Source organism: Schistosoma haematobium, chromosome 4, assembly GCF_000699445.3.
Source record: "Schistosoma haematobium chromosome 4, whole genome shotgun sequence".
In the NCBI taxonomy this organism is placed as follows: Eukaryota; Metazoa; Platyhelminthes; class Trematoda; order Strigeidida; family Schistosomatidae; genus Schistosoma; species Schistosoma haematobium.
In genome coordinates this window covers 28,458,140-28,479,545 of record NC_067199.1, presented here as the reverse complement: position 1 = coordinate 28,479,545, position 21,406 = coordinate 28,458,140, and the positions used below count along the sequence as shown (strand labels likewise).

General features: G+C 34.0%; 1 protein-coding gene across 4 annotated transcripts in view; it reads left to right on the top strand.

The window, feature by feature from the left end:
- MS3_00007802 (uncharacterized protein) overlaps window positions 1-12,665 on the top strand; it is a 30,872-nt gene extending 18,207 nt beyond the window's left edge. For 3 of the 4 annotated variants that reach the window (XM_051216145.1, XM_051216144.1, XM_051216142.1), the window contains 6 exons: window positions 3,057-3,167; window positions 7,461-7,749; window positions 8,729-8,801; window positions 10,040-10,170; window positions 11,315-11,482; window positions 12,194-12,665. In XM_051216145.1, coding sequence (XP_051066700.1) covers window positions 3,057-3,167; window positions 7,461-7,749; window positions 8,729-8,801; window positions 10,040-10,170; window positions 11,315-11,482; window positions 12,194-12,535 — 1,114 coding nt within the window. In that variant the 3' untranslated portion in view covers window positions 12,536-12,665. Of the gene's footprint in view, window positions 1-3,056; window positions 3,168-7,460; window positions 7,750-8,728; window positions 8,802-9,533; window positions 10,462-11,314; window positions 11,483-12,193 lie in introns of those variants that run through there. The other variant, XM_051216143.1, reaches the window with a different exon arrangement.
- Window positions 12,666-21,406: the final 8,741 nt, after the last annotated feature.

Here is a 21,406-nt window from a genome sequence, read left to right as displayed (position 1 = left end):
TCTAAACCCTTTGTATTCTAAATTTATATCCCTAAGAGTTGATTACTTTTTCTCCCATTAATAAAACGTTTAAATCTCAGTGCTTTAAGATAATTATGTGGTGATCACTTAAAATTAGCCTACAATTCCTAGATCTTATTCAAATTTTTCAATGCTCATTGTATTATATGTAAATACTCAACATTACAACAGTTCATTTGAAATATACTGTATGAAAGTCCGACACTTAATAGTCAGTTGTAAAGGTGTGATGTGATTAACGGGATAATTTTGTTTGTCAATTAACATAATCAGTAAAGAAATTTTCGAAAAAAAGAAAAAATTACTTTCTAACTACGCTCTTGGTTGTAGACATAGATTATCGAAATGATTTTATTCAAAAGAACTTTTTATGTATTGAGTTTCAGAATCTTAAACTCAAAATCTCAAACTTCACTCATCATAATCTGGTTTCCACGTTATTGAGAAAATATTTTCTGACAAGTTGAAGGTTAATAAAAGTATCTGTTTACCTACAAATACATTGCAAATGATAGATTTGTTTAACTAATATCGTAAATCATCGATGAACTAAGTTACACATATATACTTTAGCATGATTTCACCTGGTGACTGTAAACAAACTCCTTCAACGGTATAGTTTATTTATTTATTTATTTATTTATTTGAACACATAAATATTGGTACAAGAGAACGCCAATATATATGCGCCACACAAAAAAATGAGAATTCGAGGAGAGAAAAAGGTAAGGAGCGTAAAAAAAGAGAACAATAACGAGGAGATTGGTGTAAGGTAGTGTAGTAATAATGAGGGAACGGAAAGTTACAATCAGAAGAAATCTTTCAGTTAAGGGAGACACAACCACTTTTTATGAAGAAAGTAAAAGAAGGTTACAGCAGGATCGCCACTGGCTTCTATTCTGAGCCATATCTGATAACGTCTCCAGCTACTGTGTTGCACCATCTCTCGGACCCCAGCCAGGGAGTCGTGAAGGACCAACAGAAGCCAGTCCTTTGTAGCTTTCTTTCATGCCACGACACCATGTCATACACTGACCAACTCTCCGCATTTTCCAATCAGTCCCAGAGTCGGCAAATAATGCACGATGTTGGATGACATTCGTAGTACATGTCCAAGCCACCGAAGTCGGTGTTTCAAGATGGTGACACCAATTGAATTATCGTCTCTGCGCCGAACCTCTGCATTACTAACATGGTGTTGCCACTGGATGTCAGCAATCCTTCGGAGAAAGCGATGATCGAACACAGAGAGTCGTCTAACGTCCTCAACTCGAAGAGACCAGGTTTCACAAGCATAGAGCAGAACTGCTCTCACCGACGCGTTGTAGATCCGACCTTTACAGCCAGACTAACATCACGAAGGCGCCAAAGGTGGCCCAGATTGGCATAAGCCGCTCTGGCTTTCACTATTCGTGCATTGATCTCATCACTCACACCACCACCAGCACTTATGCAGCTACCCAGATACACGAACTTCTCGACTACTTCTATCTGTTCACCATCTAGAGTGAGTACAGGATTAGAATCCTGCCAGTCTTGTAGAAGTACTTTGCACATCGAAGGCGCAAAGCTCATACCGTACCTACGGACACTGATTGCCAACTGATTAATTGCGGATTGCATGCCTTGGGCATTATCGCACAGCAAGACAATATCGTCCGCATACTCAAGGTCGATGAGTCTTTCTCCAGGCAACAGATCCACACCTCAATTGCGTACATCCATCAGAGCTGTTTACAGAATGTCATCGATAGCAACATTGAAGAGGAATGGTGAGATTGGGCACCCTTGTCTAACCCCACTGCTCGAATGGAACAATGGAGAAAGGTGGTTGTATGCCCTCACTCTGCCTGAGGTGTTTGTATACAGGGCTTTTAGGACGTTAATAAACTTCTCAGGCACACCCTTCTTCAATAGACAATCCCAGAGAACAGCCCTGTCCAACGAATCGAAGGCAGCCCTGATGTCAAGAAACACTACGATTGTTGGCCTTTGACAAGTATGGCGGTGTTCTAACATTTGGTGGAGGGTGAAGATATGATCAATACATCCTCGACCAGAACGAAACCCAGCCTGCTCCTCGCGAGTCAATCTTTCTCGGGTTTTGAACAATCTACGAAGTATGACGGAAGCCAATAGCTTGGACGCAATCGGAAGTAGACTTATCCCCCGATATTTGTTGCAGGAACGACGTGAACCCTTTTTAAAGATAGGGACAACTATAGACTCATTCCATGACGTTGGTACACGCTCTAGTTCCCAAACCTTTGTAAACAACGTCGTCAATTCCTTAGTCAAAAAGTCACCACCATCTTTAAAAAGAGCCGGAAGTAAGTCATCTGGGTCAGGTGATTTGTAACGCTTCAAGAGTTGGAGTTCCTTGCGGACTTCCTCCTCGTTTGGTGGATCAGTCGTCACCGGCCATGGAGGGCAGGACAGTCTGACCGATGTTGCCGGAGCAGCAGGCCTTGAAGCCGACCACCTGGCTCAACGGTATAGTACAATTAAATAGTTAAAACTAAGAATGAATATCAACAGTTTGTTTGCCAAATAGCTTTTCAAAGTTCTTCAATTATAACAATGGATCATACTTTTCAAATGTATTCCAATGATTGATGAGGGAAACAGAATTTTGTGCTCGTTCTTAATATCCTAACAAATTCGTTCGTAGTTTTATGTAGTTTCTTAGTGTTTTCAGACACTACATTTTCAAAGTATTTGTTTGGTTTTCAACAGACTGTTTGCTGAGCTAAACATCTAATCAACAAATGACCGAGTTTAACTGTTATAATTTACCATTAGTCATGCTATTTTTGATCTCTTGAACTGTGGGTTGATTGGCTTTCATATAATTGTTAGTGGAACTTTTCACCTGAATCCTTAAAATTGTGTAATAAATAATTAACATTCTCGTCACTCCTAGATCTTCTGAAGTAGAAGCTTAAGAAACCTTTATTTTGTACATTCATATTTAATTTTCTAGTAGAAGCAATTTACAAACGGTTTACAATTTTGATTTTTTTTCTTAATTTAAGCTGGTACATCCCAAACTATGCATTATCTCAGTCTTTCAGTTGGGGTAGAGGTCGAGGATGTACCTTTGCTACTGGCAGTTGTTTAGAATACATGCTAGAACAAAGTCGTGGGTAAGTAATTTGATGTAAAACTTTCGCTATTCAATATTTACACTAATGTTGAATGTTTACAGGTTAGTGGATTATGCATTTGATTAATTTGAGAATAGTCAACATAAACGTTCGAAATAACCCAATCGTTATTGACGACTTTGGAGATCTGTACAGATCAGTTGGAATCATTGGACTAGAGGATGGTATGAAAATGCCTGCTGACAGCACAATAGTCCATTATCGAATCGTGACCTCCTTGACTTAGTTGAGAATCCCATCAAAAGATACCGATTTCCATTCTTGTTGAGGTCTCGGTCGTGCATTACAGGAAAAGCATCAAATTAAGTCATGACATTCGGACAATGTGTCTTTTTTAAGTCGTTCTTCAGTGATTAGAAATCACGACTAAATTAATTATTAGTTACTACTGAAGTCAGGCCACTTTATATTTTGACTTAGAACTAAAAATTACAAAATTAAAGCTCCCATCTAAGGACTAATTTATATAATGGAAGAGAGTTCAATGAACATCAATTTGATAATAAACTGTAACATAGATCTTCATGCATGGTTTGATTACGTACTTCGGCTTGATAAATCCCTTGAACAATTATCAGTTGCATAAAGCTTTGAGGAAGCACTTTAGTGCTCCATATAGAATTTAACATATTCATTGGGTGGACTCAGTGGAATTACTATAGCATATAGACGTCTTCAGTAGCAAAATAAGCTTTTCTGAATAGTTTGTTTTATGTTGTACATATAATTAATGAATCTAATAAGCAGAATATTTTCTACTGTATTTATTGACAAGGCAAACATAGAATGACAGACTTTTACATTTGAGTCGTAACGATACTTTGGTGGCATAGTTTCAAACGGTTCACTGTTAGTGAACTATAAAAAATATTTGGAGTTTCTATAACCAAACCACTTCTTATACGAACTTGTCCCAAAATTTTGGAATAAGATATTGAACAGAAATTTCCTTATAAAAGATTTACACTTCTAAACAACTTTTACTTAAATGTATTTTGAAGCTAGTAGTTTGCATGACACCGTAAATTTTTAGTTTTCATAACTAAATTATGTAGCGTATTGTGTTTTCAGAAGGGGTTTTGTGGATATTAGAGCAATATTATTAGTTGAGATTATGCTAGGGTTGAAGCTATCACGAGTTCACTTAATCTGCGAACGAGAAACAAAACTCGCTGACCAAAGACCAGTAAGCTAGCTATTGATGCGTCCCAGCCCCTCTAACTAGAGGGAGAAGTCCAATCTTGGAATGGGGAAGTACACTCTGCAAACAGCCAGAAATGAGCGATAACAACAATCCAAAACGTATATATACAGTAAAAAACTGTCCTTGGGGAGAGTTACCAAATAGCATACTAAAAGACCCAACGGACCAATAGTATTTAAGATATTTCCCAGTGGGAAATACGACATGAAGGTGACAAGAGCGCCTTTGGCGCGAAAATAAGGAAATTCAAATTTTCTCTCCATCTGTCGCTTCAAAAACCTTGTTTTACGTGCGTTTATCCGGGGACCCTGTGGCATCTCCGTCTGGTCTTGCTGGCGTTGGTGCCGCACTAAGCGCTAGAGCTGAGGCAGCACTAATCGATTGGATCCCGATTAACAGTCGCCTATGTGCTGTTAGATTAGAAAGTTCCATCAAAGTGAGAAGAAATCGGTGTGAGAAACGATGTCTTTTCGTCATCTCCGCCTAAGCCCCGACAGATTGCAGCCCGGATGCCATCAAGGATCAGTTTTACCACCAGTTAACTGTTCTTCTCCAGGAAGTGCGTTCGACAGATATTGTGGTACTAGCCAGAGACTTGAATGCTCAGGTCGGGCGTCTAGGCACAGAAGAGAGTCGTTTAGGTGGCCGATGGGGACTTGTTGGTCACAGGTCAGATAACGGGGACCGTCTACTCCAACTCTTGAAGCGTTACAAATCACCTGACCCAGATGACTTACTTCCGGCTCTTTTTAAAGATGGTGGTGACTTTTTGACTAAGGAATTGACGACGTTGTTTACAAAGGTTTGGGAACTAGAGCGTGTACCAACGTCATGGAATGAGTCTATAGTTGTCCCTATCTTTAAAAAGGGTTCACGTCGTTCCTGCAACAAATATCGGGGGATAAGTCTACTTCCGATTGCGTCCAAGCTATTGGCTTCCGTCATACTTCGTAGATTGTTCAAAACCCGAGAAAGATTGACTCGCGAGGAGCAGGCTGGGTTTCGTTCTGGTCGAGGATGTATTGATCATATCTTCACCCTCCACCAAATGTTAGAACACCGCCATACTTGTCAAAGGCCAACAATCGTAGTGTTTCTTGACATCAGGGCTGCCTTCGATTCGTTGGACAGGGCTGTTCTCTGGGATTGTCTATTGAAGAAGGGTGTGCCTGAGAAGTTTATTAACGTCCTAAAAGCCCTGTATACAAACACCTCAGGCAGAGTGAGGGCATACAACCACCTTTCTCCATTGTTCCATTCGAGCAGTGGGGTTAGACAAGGGTGCCCAATCTCACCATTCCTCTTCAATGTTGCTATCGATGACATTCTGTAAACAGCTCTGATGGATGTACGCAATTGAGGTGTGGATCTGTTGCCTGGAGAAAGACTCATCGACCTTGAGTATGCGGACGATATTGTCTTGCTGTGCGATAATGCCCAAGGCATGCAATCCGCAATTAATCAGTTGGCAATCAGTGTCCGTAGGTACGGTATGAGCTTTGCGCCTTCGATGTGCAAAGTACTTCTACAAGACTGGCAGGATTCTAATCCTGTACTCACTCTAGATGGTGAACAGATAGAAGTAGTCGAGAAGTTCGTGTATCTGGGTAGCTGCATAAGTGCTGGTGGTGGTGTGAGTGATGAGATCAATGCACGAATAGTGAAAGCCAGAGCGGCTTATGCCAATCTGGGCCACCTTTGGCGCCTTCGTGATGTTAGTCTGGCTGTAAAAGGTCGGATCTACAACGCGTCGGTGAGAGCAGTTCTGCTCTATGCTTGTGAAACCTGGTCTCTTCGAGTTGAGGACGTTAGACGACTCTCTGTGTTCGATCATCGCTTTCTCCGAAGGATTGCTGACATCCAGTGGCAACACCATGTTAGTAATGCAGAGGTTCGGCGCAGAGACGATAATTCAATTGGTGTCACCATCTTGAAACACCGACTTCGGTGGCTTGGACATGTACTACGAATGTCATCCAACATCGTGCATTATTTGCCGACTCTGGGACTGATTGGAAAATGCGGAGAGTTGGTCAGTGTATGACATGGTGTCGTGGCATGAAAGAAAGCTACAAAGGACTGGCTTCTGTTGGTCCTTCACGACTCCCTGGCTGGGGTCCGAGAGATGGTGCAACACAGTAGCTGGAGACGTTATCAGATATGGCTCAGAATAGAAGCCAGTGGCGATCCTGCTGTAACCTTCTTTTACTTTCTTCATAAAAAGTGGTTGTGTCTCCCTTAACTGAAAGATTTCTTCTGATTGTAACTTTCCGTTCCCTCATTATTACTACACTACCTTACACCAATCTCCTCGTTATTGTTCTCTTTTTTTACGCTCCTTACCTTTTTCTCTCCTCGAATTCTCATTTTTTTGTGTGGCGCATATATATTGGCGTTCTCTTGTACCAATATTTATGTGTTCAAATAATAATAAATAAAACACACGTCCCGGTTTTAATAGCGTACTTTCCTGGGGTCGACTTGCATCTTGACTGTTGCTCGCCGCTGTCGGGGAGGCCACCTTCTGAAACGGTGATAAGCTTGTTGTTGAGCTTCTTCTCGTGGCGGGGCTGCTGGTAAGTTGAAGGTTTTAAGCAGGATGTCAAGGGGAAGGTTTACTTCTGTTGATGGGCGGTCTGAGGCTATCCGCTTTCCTAGTTGGTTTCGGTGTCTAGTCCATGTGTCTCTTCCCACCTTTACCTCGTACATAACTTGGCCTAGTTTTCTAACCGCACGTGATTCAGTCCAAGGACCACGATTTGCTCTGTAGTCTCGAGCGAACACCGGTCATCCAACCTCTTACTCTGACAGCTTCTGAGATTTGGTCTGAGATGTGTTTTCATTTATTTTTTAGTATGTGAATTCAGGAAGTTGACTTTCACGAGTTATTATATTAGAATATGAATATCTCACAATCGCTGCTAATTATGTAAATTTTTCCTCGTAGATTTCGTAAATTACATAATACTTTAATACGTGGATTAAACAGAAGGTAAACTATCTTCGTTCACAAACAAATATTCTTTGGGTATTAATTAACGTAATTTGTTTTCTTTTCCTTTATATAGTGGTCATCCAATTGCACCGTTTTGTCAACAGTTAACTTCAAGCTTTCACAACAAAAATAATGGATTACAGGTTAGCTGTACACCTGGTGAAGAAAGTTATGGATTTTGTAACCTAATTGAATATTCCAAACCATTGCCTGATGAATATGTATATTTCGTTAATACAAATTTCTCGACTGTTACATTGAATTCTGAAATCAATCTAGGTACTGGAAACTTAACTAATCAGTATCCTTTGGTTAAATTAGGAGGAAAAATAGCTTTGGCTAATTACTGTCCATATCATCAGGTTTGTTAATTAAATTATTTTATTTAATTATACTGCTAACAAAATCATTCACTTAGAGAGTATTATGTAATTGTGAATGTGTGAGAGTTAAGCATTTTTGTTGTTGGGATTTTTAACGGTATAACAATTAAATGGACAAAACTATAGAAAGAAAACTCTCACTTGTTGTCTGTTGATTTAGCATCGTTATTTCGGGTATTTAGATCCATGATATAAACACAGTTAAAAAAGTGTGAAGGGTCTAAACTTTAGTGTACATGTAAGTAAAATCCAGTTGTATAAACTAAATTTGATCCTTAATTGAGAAAATTATATTTGAGTTTCTATCAAACTATTCATTTAAATATTGACAAATATTCGTATAAAATATATCTGATTCTAATTGATTTTTTGTATTGATTGTTTGAATCCTTCCATTGATGTTTAGAACTGCAATTAATCAGTCACTTATTGGCATATGTGCATCATGTGCGAATTTCCTAGATATTGCCTTAAGTTCATCTCTGTTTATATGATTCTGTTTGAGAGTTTCCAAAAACATACATTCGATGGCTACTTAAGATTTTCTTAACTATAGTAAAACATGGTCTAAATATAAAGACCAAAAATTCACTTAATGTGATATTTAAACACATAATCATGACCTAAATGTTCACATGACATAGACATAATCAGACTTATTCTGATTTTGATTTCGACTAGACTAAGTATTCTGCCTTGTTCCTTTATACTATTTAATTCGGTTATCCATTTGTTTACTTTGAAATATTGGCTTACATTACGTTACGAAACATCAGAAATTCGAATTCCTACTCATTGGGATATCACAAATATATTATGGGTTTTTTTATCTTCATTGAAATGTTTTGCCTCAATACATTTAATAGCATCAGAAAGGGTTTTGTGGAGATTTAAGTCATTTCAGTAGTTGTGGTCATGAGTCAATTTCTATTCACTCTTATATAAACATTTTTTGTAGGAAATTGAATGGGAAGATGATGTAGGAAAATCAATTGCTAATACTCATTGTCATGCATCAACTAATTTGAAAGGTAACTTAAATTAAATCTTGTTTACATTGACACTTCATTTTAACTTATAGTAAAATTTATATAATGTTAAATTAATAAATCAAATTCAATATTGTCATTATTCACTTCATTTTTAAAAGAAGTATATTTTAAATCATATGACAGTCAAATTAGTTTCTATCGAACAATTGCCAGGTAATTTCAATAATTGAGATCATGAGTCAATTGAAGCTAAAAAAAAAGCCCGGAAGCAGTGGACGGCCGTTTCGTCCTATTGTGGGACTCCTCAGAAGTTCTCCTCCTCGATTCCGCCTCGCGAGATTCGAACCCGGCCGTCTAGTGTTTCCAGGTTTTCCATAGTGGTCGGGCTTCAATTGACTCATGGCCTCATTTATTAATATTACTATAGTATCCACAAAACCCTTTCTGAAATTGCCAAATAGTTTTGTTTCTATATTCTAATTGTATTAAATTACTCAATAGACTAATCGGGTTAGTCTCTTTTTTTGTACTGTTTCGATTTATCAACTGAATTGTTTATTATAGCCAGGCTATCAGTTTATATGAGCTCAAGATGAACTATTTGTTATATTTATTGGTAATATCTGTTGCTTTTTTCCTCTTGATTTCTCCGAATGAACTAACAAAAATAAATATTAAACTTTAAATGGGATAGTTTTCATTTGATTGTTTTGTTTCATTGAATGTTTTGAAATAAACTAATTTTAATGATAATTAATTTCACTCGCTTCTCATCAAGTGATTTCATTTGTTTTGAAGTATTGGTGATGCTTTTTGTAATTGAATGGACGAAAACAGGATGACAGCAAGTAAAATCATTCAGAAAGAATTGTAGTATATATCAGAGATACATTAGGATACTTGATATTTCTTTCGTGACACATAGTTATTATTGAGAAGGAAGTAAACTTCAATCAAATTGTTGGTCCCAATTGGATTTAAAGCTGAAGTCAACTTTATATTATGTTATTTATAAATAGCTCAATACAATTCATAAGCTTTTTTCCCATATTTATAGGGTACTTGAAAATATATAACCATAATATTCGCCTCCAAATAATTGATAAATATGTGGTGTTGATTATCTAACTAAACTTCCTTGTCAGTATGAATTCATTCAAAGTTGTGTATTGTAGTTTATAACGATTTCGGCTTTTCGTTTCTCTCACAGACCTAGATTACCTCACAAACTGGTATGGGCAATTCACTTTTCATTCGTTTTTTTACTTATTTTACAGATCCACATCACAACTTTAAACTTGAACGATTTGGTATGGATTCTGTTTGTGTAGAGCATAGTCCCAACTGGTATTTAATTAATGGAGATTCCTTATTTGTTCCGCCAGTGGAAGGAGCTGGATGTTACACAGTATGATTTGAAAAATTTCCCCCATGATTATGTCTAGCGCGCTTAACCTTCTGAACACTGTAGAACAGCAAAAGACCTCGTTTTCAGTTTTACCTTTGTTCATTCAGTATATGAAATCACTTTGTAACTATTCTTTATTGAAGTGCAAAGCATTTGTTTCATATATATTACTGCAATATTATGATAGTCACTTTCTTATTTTATCTAATGCGTCACACTGGTGAAGAACATGTCTAAGATACTGAAAAATTTCATACGTCCTTTGTAACCTATGAGTTTTCTAGCTATTTAGTAAGATTTTCATATTCTATAAAAGTATTCATGTGAAGCCTAATAATTATTTCTGTACCAAAATTATTGGTTCCTATTAAGAATGTATCATAAATATACGTATCTTTATCTTCTTCAAAATCTATCATAAGCATAGTTCATTTAAACTGTTCACAAAGTTAATATGAAAATGGAACACTAAAATCCTTCTGAGATCACTCCATATTAATTCTTTCTTGTTTAATCACTTCGATCTTATTTATAAACTTTCATAATTCTTATTTAGCTTACTCTTTGTCCGTCATATTCTACATTGAGCTGTATTCTTATTTAGACAGTGTTTTTGATTAATTTTCCCATTTCTGAGAGCAACGACCACCTTTTTATCGTATTTATAATTTAAAAGATTTGATTTTTGTTTAGTTTTTACTTAATTTTTTAGACAATTTTTGGCTTCTAGTGCAAACTAATGACAGTCGAAGATTTATTTCAAACTTGAGGATGCCGTAAACTTTCCCATCTTATTCTAGGACTGTCAAGCACCTATAATAATCTCATAGAAGTTAATTATAGTCAGTTTATCGATAGGCCAAAGATCATTAAATTTAGTGGTTAATAAATGTAGGAGAGAAGTTGTATGTATTTGGTTAGTAGATTATTAAAATTTGTTAGTAAGTTTTAAAAAGTTATAACCATAGTCATTCTTTAAAACATATTTTTATAGTTTACGAATATTTGTCGCCCTCTCTTAAATATTTAAATACATATTCTAAATGAAGAATCACGAACACTTTTAAAACCGTAGTTTCCTATTATCTTTCTTACAAACGTTATCATTAGGTATACGTATAATTTTTTTTCCAAAAAATTTCAGTTCCGATGTTCAATGACTGAAGGTGGTTTGATTTTAGAACTTGCTGGAGGTATGTCGATTCCTTGTGAAGTACCAGGAGAACTTAGTGAAATTAACGCTTGTTTAACAAAACAAAGTCTTACTGTGAAAGGAAAACTTGTATGTCCTGATTGCAGATTACTATGTCCAGTAAGTAAGGACTAAGGTCTTCTAAATTTATTTATTCCATCTGATCATTTTGTTAGATCTTTTTATAAATACGCTAATCGATATATATATATATATATATATATATATATATACCGATGTCGACAGATAAAAGTAAGATGTATCAATAATCAAAAATGCAATGTCTGGCTGTAGAAAGTTAAGAAGACCGATGGGAAGAGAACGAGAACAAAGAATGATCGGTGTGGAAACGAAAGAACAATGAAGTCGATCGATTGACATTTTGCAGAATTAACAGTCACGTTTAAGATAATTGATCAACAATTTGCAAATGAAGTATTTACTATATGGTTCTCAGATTTCACTAAGATGTTCTGTAATTTTGTATTCAAATACATTCGATTGTTCCCATTTGTGTCCTCATTTACTACGCTTCTACTCCAGTAGCCGGATTTTCTTAAAGCCATGCTCTACAAGCATGGAGGCGAAATGCATATTTAAGTTGACATGCTAGATGTGATTGACTCTCTGTGTCAGAATTGATACGCAATATGATCAAGCTTATGCAACTGAACACCACTAAAGTAATCCTCTTTAGTTAGAAAATTTTTTTCACTATCTTACTGCACTAAATATTGAGATTTTCTTTTATCATAATGTATCTATACGAGAAAGTGAAAATAATTTTTCTCATTGTATTTGAATTTTTTCTTTAAAATATTTATATTTTAGTTATCGGAGTGTCCGAAAATCTATTCCATTTCACAAAACAATGTAACATATCTCAGATCAAACTACTCCAACGATCGTTCGTCTTCGTTTTTGTATGAAACCAATATGTTTATACCTAAATCACGTACTATACAGTATTCTCAGTTAATTGTTAATGAAACTGAGTCTATTGTTGAAAATCCATTATATATTGTTGAAAATTCTAAAAATTCTAAAGGTATTGTAATACAACAAGCTATTCTACCTGGTGCATGTTTAGTTAATATAGCTTACTCATCTACTTCTCTAACTTTTTCAATATTCATATACTTTGTAGTGTTTGTTCAATTATTCTGTTTATAAAATGCCTTATTCTTTATATGCCCACAAAAATATTTCCTACCCAGTTATAATTCATACTTCATTTCGTTATGCTTATAAGTTCTTTTCACATCACAAGATCATAATTAATTTTTTTTTTCCAAAATAAAATTAATAAAAAGTAACAAAATGCATTTTCAATTTTAAAACATTCAAGAATACTTGTTTAAAGTTGTTCAAAAGACTCTATAGCAGTTGTTAGCAGGAAGTAGTTTTCATTGTCATTTACCCGAATTGATTAGCCGTTATTCTGAATGATTGGCAACAGCCATTGCTCATTCTTACACTGAAATTTTTAATTATGAATACTCATAAAGAAAATATTTCAGTAATGCTGGATAAGTTCATAATGCGTTTAATCTAGTTAAATGGATCATTTTCAGATATTTCAGCTATTCATTGAAGCCTTGCGTTGGGTTTCCATTCGCACTTATATGATAGAATAATGAATATCTACGGTCACCATTTATGGGCTCATGCTAGCGGTACCAGAATATGTTACGTTATGGCGTCTGCAGATTATAACACCATGCCGCTGCAATGTGCATATCATTTCAATGAATTTTTAAGCAGCCACAAACAAAGATAAGGAAATAATAATGGAATAGACTAAAGGACTCGATCTACTTTGACTAGACTTTAGGGTCTCATCATAGTAAGTGACGAAATAAAGAGGATAGAAGCGATGTAAGTAAATCGAGACTTGTTAACCGTTAGTGTAGTCGCTGATACGGTATCAGTAAAATAGCCCTAGTGGCTAGATATTTACAAAATCAAATTTCAACAAAAAGCTCTAATAATCGATCAAGGAAATTCAATATAAATTAACAAAATGAGCTTCATAATCTTTTTTAGTGACGAGTGAATTTACTGATTATTATTGAGTAAAAGTAAACACTTAATTGTAAGCTAATTTCATGTGTAAAAAGCTTTTATGAATCCTATACCTCACATTATTCATATTTTACTAAGCCTACATATAACTCGACAATAGCTAAATATTTTGACACTTAACAGTATCAGTATTGCACAGTCTTTATCCAATATACAGTAAAGTAATTGAAGGTGAAAATATGAACCACTGAATTCCGTTATATTTGTTTAAATACATTATGATTTATAAGAAACTACATGGTTTTTAGTATAACTTCATGTGATGTCATTAACTTAAACTACCACTGAATTTCTAACTAGTTCAAAACAGCTATCCAATATAATCTAGTTTTCAATTACTCTCCAGGTAATATCAGTCTATCATGAAATTACCTTTTAAATAAGTGACTGATTTGAGTATGTAATACATACTCATTAATTTTTATCATTAACGTTTATTTGATCCATTTTTTTTATCATATGTACCAATTTCTGAGATTAGATGGTGGAAACCCTGGACCCGGGTTTCGTGCTACTTGGCACTCGTCAGCAAGGTGTACCTGTAATCTTGAGGGAACCGGTGCTCCCTGGCGGATTCGATCCCATGTCACCCAATTTCACAGTCATAGACGTTACCACTGTGCTATCCAGGCCGCAACTTACCTCCTGTAGGACTGAGATGTAATCACAGATGATTGATCACTGGGTGTTGATCAATGTCATATGTGTCAAGTCCTCACAGAAATTCTATGACAATCGCTTAGTATATTCATTGATATTTATACATAACTTACAATAAATGTTTATATAAATATTCGTCAAAATTAAAATGAATAGTTTGATTATATTTGAAATAATCTCAGCGATTAAACTTGAAAATAATTCCAACGTTTCGTCCAGCTAACTTATCTGAACTTCTTCAGGAAGATAATCAACATCATCAAATAAATATATAACGTCTTACAATAAATGACTTTCTTATAAAAGGAAAACAATAGAATTAAAATAAGATTTAATTCCTCACATTGTTGATGATTTAGTTGTATCTGATTCATATATTTATTTAATTAAGTAAGAATATCTTCTCGTCCTTAATAATATCTGATTCATTGCATTAAGTTTGGCTGTTCTTTTTTTTTTGTTTTATTTTCATATATTTTCAAGTAGATTTGTTTACTGTTTTTTTTTTGTTTTTAAACATAGAAGTATTAAATATCGTATATATTAGAACAAGAATAGATCACATGACACAACAGAATGAAATTTTTCACCGTTTTTGTTGTTGTTGTTGTTGTCAATATGATGAAAATAAAGAAATAATTCTACTAGTTCACACCTGTCAAAATATAAATAAATTGAATGAGGGAAGGGGGGAGAAATAAAATACTGTTTATTAACTAACTGATTAATTACATTTTATAGTTATGTTTGTTTATTTTTTTTTCTTTTTACGTTTCCCTATCTTTCCTATACAACACAAAATTAATATTTGGTTACAAAAACTGAATTTATAAATAACTGTACTAACATATTTTTATTTTAAAAAAAAAGAAAAAAAACAACGATACCCTATAAAATAAGGGTTAGTAAAGTTCATTCTCATCTCTTGACTTAAGTTTACTTTCTAATCTGTAAAGAATTTTTTTTAATCAGAGACAGGGAATGTAAAAAAAAAGAGAAAAAAAGAAAAGAAAAGAATATTTAAAAAGATGTTGGCAAATAATTATTTAATGAACATGTGTTCATAAATTTATGTGGTTAGCATTAATTCTAAATATTTTTTTCTAAAAAAACAAAAACAAATTTGTCATAGTTTTATAAGTTTACCGACAGAAAATATGGTGTATCATTTTCATCGGTCATTATATATGATATATATATATATATATATATATATATATATATATATATATATATATATGCTATATAAGCGTTTTGTTTTGGTTAAAATACATTCTCCCATTTAATTTGAATCATAATGACAGTAGTATTTAAGATAATAATTACATCTTTTTATAATTGTGTTCAAACATGTTTACAACACTGGGATGGTGTTGTGGTTTTCTTTTTCTTTTTACATTCTTTTCTTTCAAATTGACTAGAATATAATATACATACATATAGAATATATATATATATATATATATATATATCAACTCTACAGACCAATAATAAAATAAATTTTAGAAAAGCATTAAATGATTAGAAATTTTGTTAGCATAATAATGTTATTGGTAGGAGAAAGAAATAACATAACACAATAGAGCATACAAACATTTCTGTTTAACATTTAGACTATTCACTTGTTTCATATATTTCGGTTGATGGGATGATGAGAGTATATATATATATATATAGAATAGCGAGTACAGTTAATTCATAAAATAATTGAGTATAATTATGGTCTAATTTCAATGAAAATTATAAATAAACGGAATAAATACATCGACACACATACATACCTATAGACAACTGTACAGACGTAAATTATCTTTGATTTACTAAAGCTTTAAATATTCATATAACAATAATAATGATAAGTAATTATTTGGTATTAATTTCATTGATGTGAAACATTAGATATGTTCTCTTTTTTTATAATAAACTAAAAATTTACTCGATTAAAATGAAATTCACAATTAATTTGTTGGATATAGTTTTCAAGAGTTGAGATCATGAGTCAATTGAAGCTAGACCACCATGGGAAACCTGGAAGCACTGGACGACCGTTTCGTCCTATTGTGGTACTCCTCAGTAGTGCGCATCCACAATCCTACACCCCTCGAGATTCAAACCCAGGACCTAACAGCCTCGGGCCAGGCGCTTAACCAACTAGACCACTGATCCGGCATCCAACGGTGTTAATGTCTAACTTCAACTAATCCACGAAACTGAGCGACACATCCACCATAGTCATCCGTGAGTTACTACCTCACAACAGACCTGGTTGAACTCTACTGGTCACTGCTTCTCACTAGAACTCCAGGATATATCTCTTGAAGCCAGTCACTAGTGAGCATATGTTGATTAGTATCAGAAGGGGTTTTGTGGAGATTGTAGTAATTTCAAGAGTCGAGATCATGAATTTTATTATATTCAACAATGTAAATTGATGGTTATTCATTTTTAATTAATTTAAACAGTAAATTATTTAACTTTATTGTAATTTTGAATGAATTTATCATAAAACATAAATGTTTTTGGATCCAGTTTCCTACAGGATATTCGATGTATACTATTAAGGAGTATAAAACTCAGTTGAAAGATATATTCATTTACTGTTCATTGAATATGAATAATTTCTTAATGATTATTAGTTCATGATCAAAACTGTTTTTAAATTGAAGAATGATTTATCTATAATCTTGACTGTTCGAAATGAAGTATACAATTAAAATGGTGATCTTTACAAAACAATGTTATCTGACATTTTATACATAATTTAATAATCTATTTAATGAAAATTTAACTGGATTTTTGATTGTTAATAAAACTTCATTGCATTGTTTGTCTGAATTTCTATAGTAAAAATGAATAAATTTAGTAGAAAACCACTTTAAAAATAGAAAAAAAAAATGTATGTAAACACTTTCAACTCATTGATTATAATTTAAATGGTTTATATGATGAGTCAATTTAAGCTAGACCACAATGAAAAACCTGGAACCATTGGAAGGTTGTTTCGTCCTATTGTGGGACTCCACAGCAGCGTGCAACCACGATCCCGCCTTCCGAGATTCGGGCCCAGGACCTGCGAGCGCTTTATTTGAGAAAACGTCTTATATCACTACGGACCGTTTTATATATTGTCATGTAAATCTTGAAAATCGTTGTGAACCACATACTGTAAAGATTAAAGTCAAATTTCTGATATCATTATTGTTAATAGCTTTATTCAATATTATATTTTTGGTACAATATAGAATTCTTAGTACGAGGTATTTCAACAAGTTTCTTTGACAAACACAAAAAAGAGAAATGTTAAAAAAGGTCTGAAACTGTACAACTTTTCAACTACAAATATGTTTAAGAATACAGATTATTGACTAGGTTAACTCTACCAACCTGTCCGTTACAGAGTATATTTGCTAGATAAGGTATTAGAGAACTTTTATATTGACGTCTCGTTCTACCAGATGATATACAAGGAGAAAGATATGAATGAAGTGGCTGAATAATATCTCATAAGATATCACCTCATAACAGTTTGCAAGACCTTGGATGTCTATCCACAACCATATTCATAATGACCTCGAAAGATTCACCACACACCTTGCTAACTGCATTCAGCATTGTCTGCAATACAATAAACTCTTTTCTCAAAAGCCCGAGAAAGAATAACATGGGATATGCAAGAATTGACAAATTTTAAGAGTAAATGTCGAGTAATTTCCAGAGCATGCTGTCTCTTAATGTAGTAAGTCAGACGGAAAACGTTCTTCGATAACAGTGAAACATGTGAAGACCAAGAGAGATCAGAGGAAAAGGTAACACTAACGTAATTGATCTTCCACACTGTATTTACCAAAGAATCGCCAATGACACAGGCATTATGAGGTCCCAACATGGTGTTAAGTTGGTTTTCACGTCTCAGGCTAAAGTTGACATTTAGACAGATTGAGTATGAGACCATTAACAAAAGACCTCCATTCAATACGAGACCAATTCCAGTTCATTTCTATGGAATGTAAAGAGGTAGAAATCGGCATACATACAGTGAGACCGTCTGCATATTTAATAAAAGTGTGTTCTCTAGAAGATGGCAGACCATTCAGTAAAAAAGAAAAGAGGAAACAGCAGCTCCTTGTGGCACACCTTCATGAGACAGTAGAGAAATCGAACACTTTCCTCCAAACACAATATACTGTTCTCTTCCAGTGAGGTGGGGGCGTAACCAATTGGTTACCCAGCTGTCAGTGTTGACACTGGTTAACTTGTTAAGTAAATGTTGTCTTGGGATAGAATTAAAAGCAGAAGTACAGTCCATAAAAGCTCATAGGATATACTTCTTGCCCTTTTCCAAGCTGAACACTATATTGTGATGCAGAACAGCAACAACATCTAAGGTTCTTCTTTTGCATTTGTAAGTAAACTTATACGGATCAATGTGCTCTTTTAGTGCAGATTGAAGTGGGAGTAACAACAATTTTTCCACTGTCTTGAGAAAGGGCGAAGTTACTGCTTTCAGTCTAAATTTCACACTCTTATCACCAGATACTTTCTTAGGTATAGGAATTATCTTTATCTTTCTCCATATTTTCGGTATGAGATTAGTTGAGAAAAATCTGTTAAAGATACTCCTGAACGAATAACATAGAACGTCAAAAAATTTTTTAAAACAAGGTTTGGGATTTCATCAGGTCCTAAACATTGCGACGAGTTAAGTGGCTGTAGACATTTTCGGACATCAGTTTCAATGATAATTGGAATACTTCTATTCTTCAAACTTGTATATATAGCGAGCATGAAATCAGATGACTGACGCACACAAAACTTATTCAAGTCACAAACATTCAGCTAGTTATCGCTTCTAATATGTCTTTCACCTGTAAGTTCTTTAAATAGCTTCTACATACTTGAAGGATTTTTACAAGATAAAAGTTTCTGAGTAAACATTGAGATGAGACATCTAATCTCTAGGTTTACTAGACTATTTAGCTTCCGAACTTCAATAGAGTTTTTCTAATTGTACATTTTTTATTTTACCTTCCGTAGTTGTTTTGGTTGTGGAGATCAAAACTTTAAAAAAGTGGTTTCCATTGGGACAACAAATATTAAAATAGAATCTAAGATACCAAGTGATAACATCAACAGTGTTTCCCAATCAGTCATCTGCAAATAATCTCCAGTTATTCGTACGAAACATATTTTTCAGATTTTAAATATCTTCTTCTGAGTAATTCCTATATTTGACTTTCTTTGTCTGATGTAAGTGTATACTCTTTACAAGCTTGCCATATACTTTAGGTAGAACACGAATAATACAATAATCAGAAGTAGACAATGGAGCAAGTTTACGAGTTAAATATGTTCCCACATCAGTAATGAGAATTAAGTCTAAATTTGCACCCAAACGAATGGAAAAATCTACTGTATTCTAGTAAACTAATGATGAAAGAAAGTTATAGTCACATTAATTAAAATCACCACACATAACTGAAAGTGAACCACTGCAGGCAGTAATGGAGAAATCAGTAAACTCATTAGCGAAAACAGATAGTGCAGATGATATGCAGCCCAAAGTCCCGTAGTTGTTGGTAACACAAACATAATTGTGTTTATTCAAGTGTTTTGAACGGTATCTTGAAGTTAAACAGTCGTTATAGTCGTTTGAAGACTTAAAACTTGCAAAAGTAAATCAACACCAGTTCATGTTTACAAAAGTAGCTACACCGCCGCCCCAACTTTTCTTATTGTTTGACCAATCCTGACGGTAGACATTGAAATATTGTAGTGATACTAAGCAACCGTCTTGTAAATCATTTAACCAAGATTCTTGAATTGTGATTACACCGCAATTACAACACATGTTTTAACATAATATGAATTGAAGATAGTCTACCTTGCCAATTAGTGATCGGTAGTTAGAATTTAACATCTCGGAAATCGACATATGTTTAATTTCCAACCACCACGATGTCTCTGATTGTACTCTTTTGTAACTTGTATGGCGATAGGTCGTAAACTTTTTATAAACGCGCCTGTATAGGTTATGTGATTAATAGACATCATATACTTATATTTTATGGAAAATAATTTTAATGCGGAAAAATTTCTTCTGATGTAAATTAATGAGTAAAGAAAACTTACATTAATGTCTAACGGATTATGTCAAAGTAATCCAATTTATAAGCTTAGTAATTTACCGTAACTTTACACTATTTTCTAACTAGTAAACATTTAGTTAATATTTCTGTTAGTAATGTTTCTATGTGAAAACCTTACTAACTTTATATTTTAAATGTTATATAAAGTACTTATACATTACTTGTTTTTTTTTACTTTCATTGTTGACTATGTAATAGGAGAATGAATTGTATTTTCGGTTAGTCAATATTATTCTCTACTAAATTCCTGGTAGGAAGTAATTCCATTGGAACACTGGCTAAAAAAGTAAAAAACAACTAGAAACTAAGAGTTGGACTATCATTGTTTGGACATGTGAATTGATAGTCTAAAGGATAGAATCAGAATGGTAAACCAAACATAAAATTAGTTAAGAAATTTTTTTGGAACTTCAACTCCAGGAAATCATCTAGTTATTTGTTTACTATAGTTGTATTTTGATCTTATCCTCATCCTGGTTATCAACCACTTCAACCATATACCTAGTCATCGTCTATAGAATTAACTTTTACGTGAAAATGAATAAGTTATTCCTCTATTTTGAGTTATCAAAGATATTAAGGAGAGATAATTACTCATTTCAAAGTATTTCAAGCCGATCTAAAAAGTAATAAGTTGAAGACACTAATATGATATGTTGTATTTGAAAGAATCTTAGAGGGGGGTCTGCATCTTGATCTTATACTTGATAATGGCTATTGATGATGTAAACCGAGAACTATGAAGAAGCTTACATGGATTTGAATTTTTTATTCAATATAATTCAATATTATCTCAGTAATGCACTATTAAAACTTCTATTTTAGTGAACGAGAACACAAGTGGGGACAATCAAATGCATTTGAATACAAAATTATAGAACATCTCAGTAAAATCTGAGAACCATAGAGTAAATACTTTATTTTAAAAATGTTAATCAATCGTCTCAGATTTGATTATTCCTTCTCTTCTACACCAATCATTCTCTGTACTTGTTCTCTTTCCTTCGATCTTTTAAACGTTCTGCCGCCAGACATTGCACTTTCGATTGATGATACATACTACTTATATCTGTCAACATCAGTAGCACACATCACACTCTTAGTGACACTAACTATTCCATTTGAGATTGATATATTGAATTTGATATTTTCT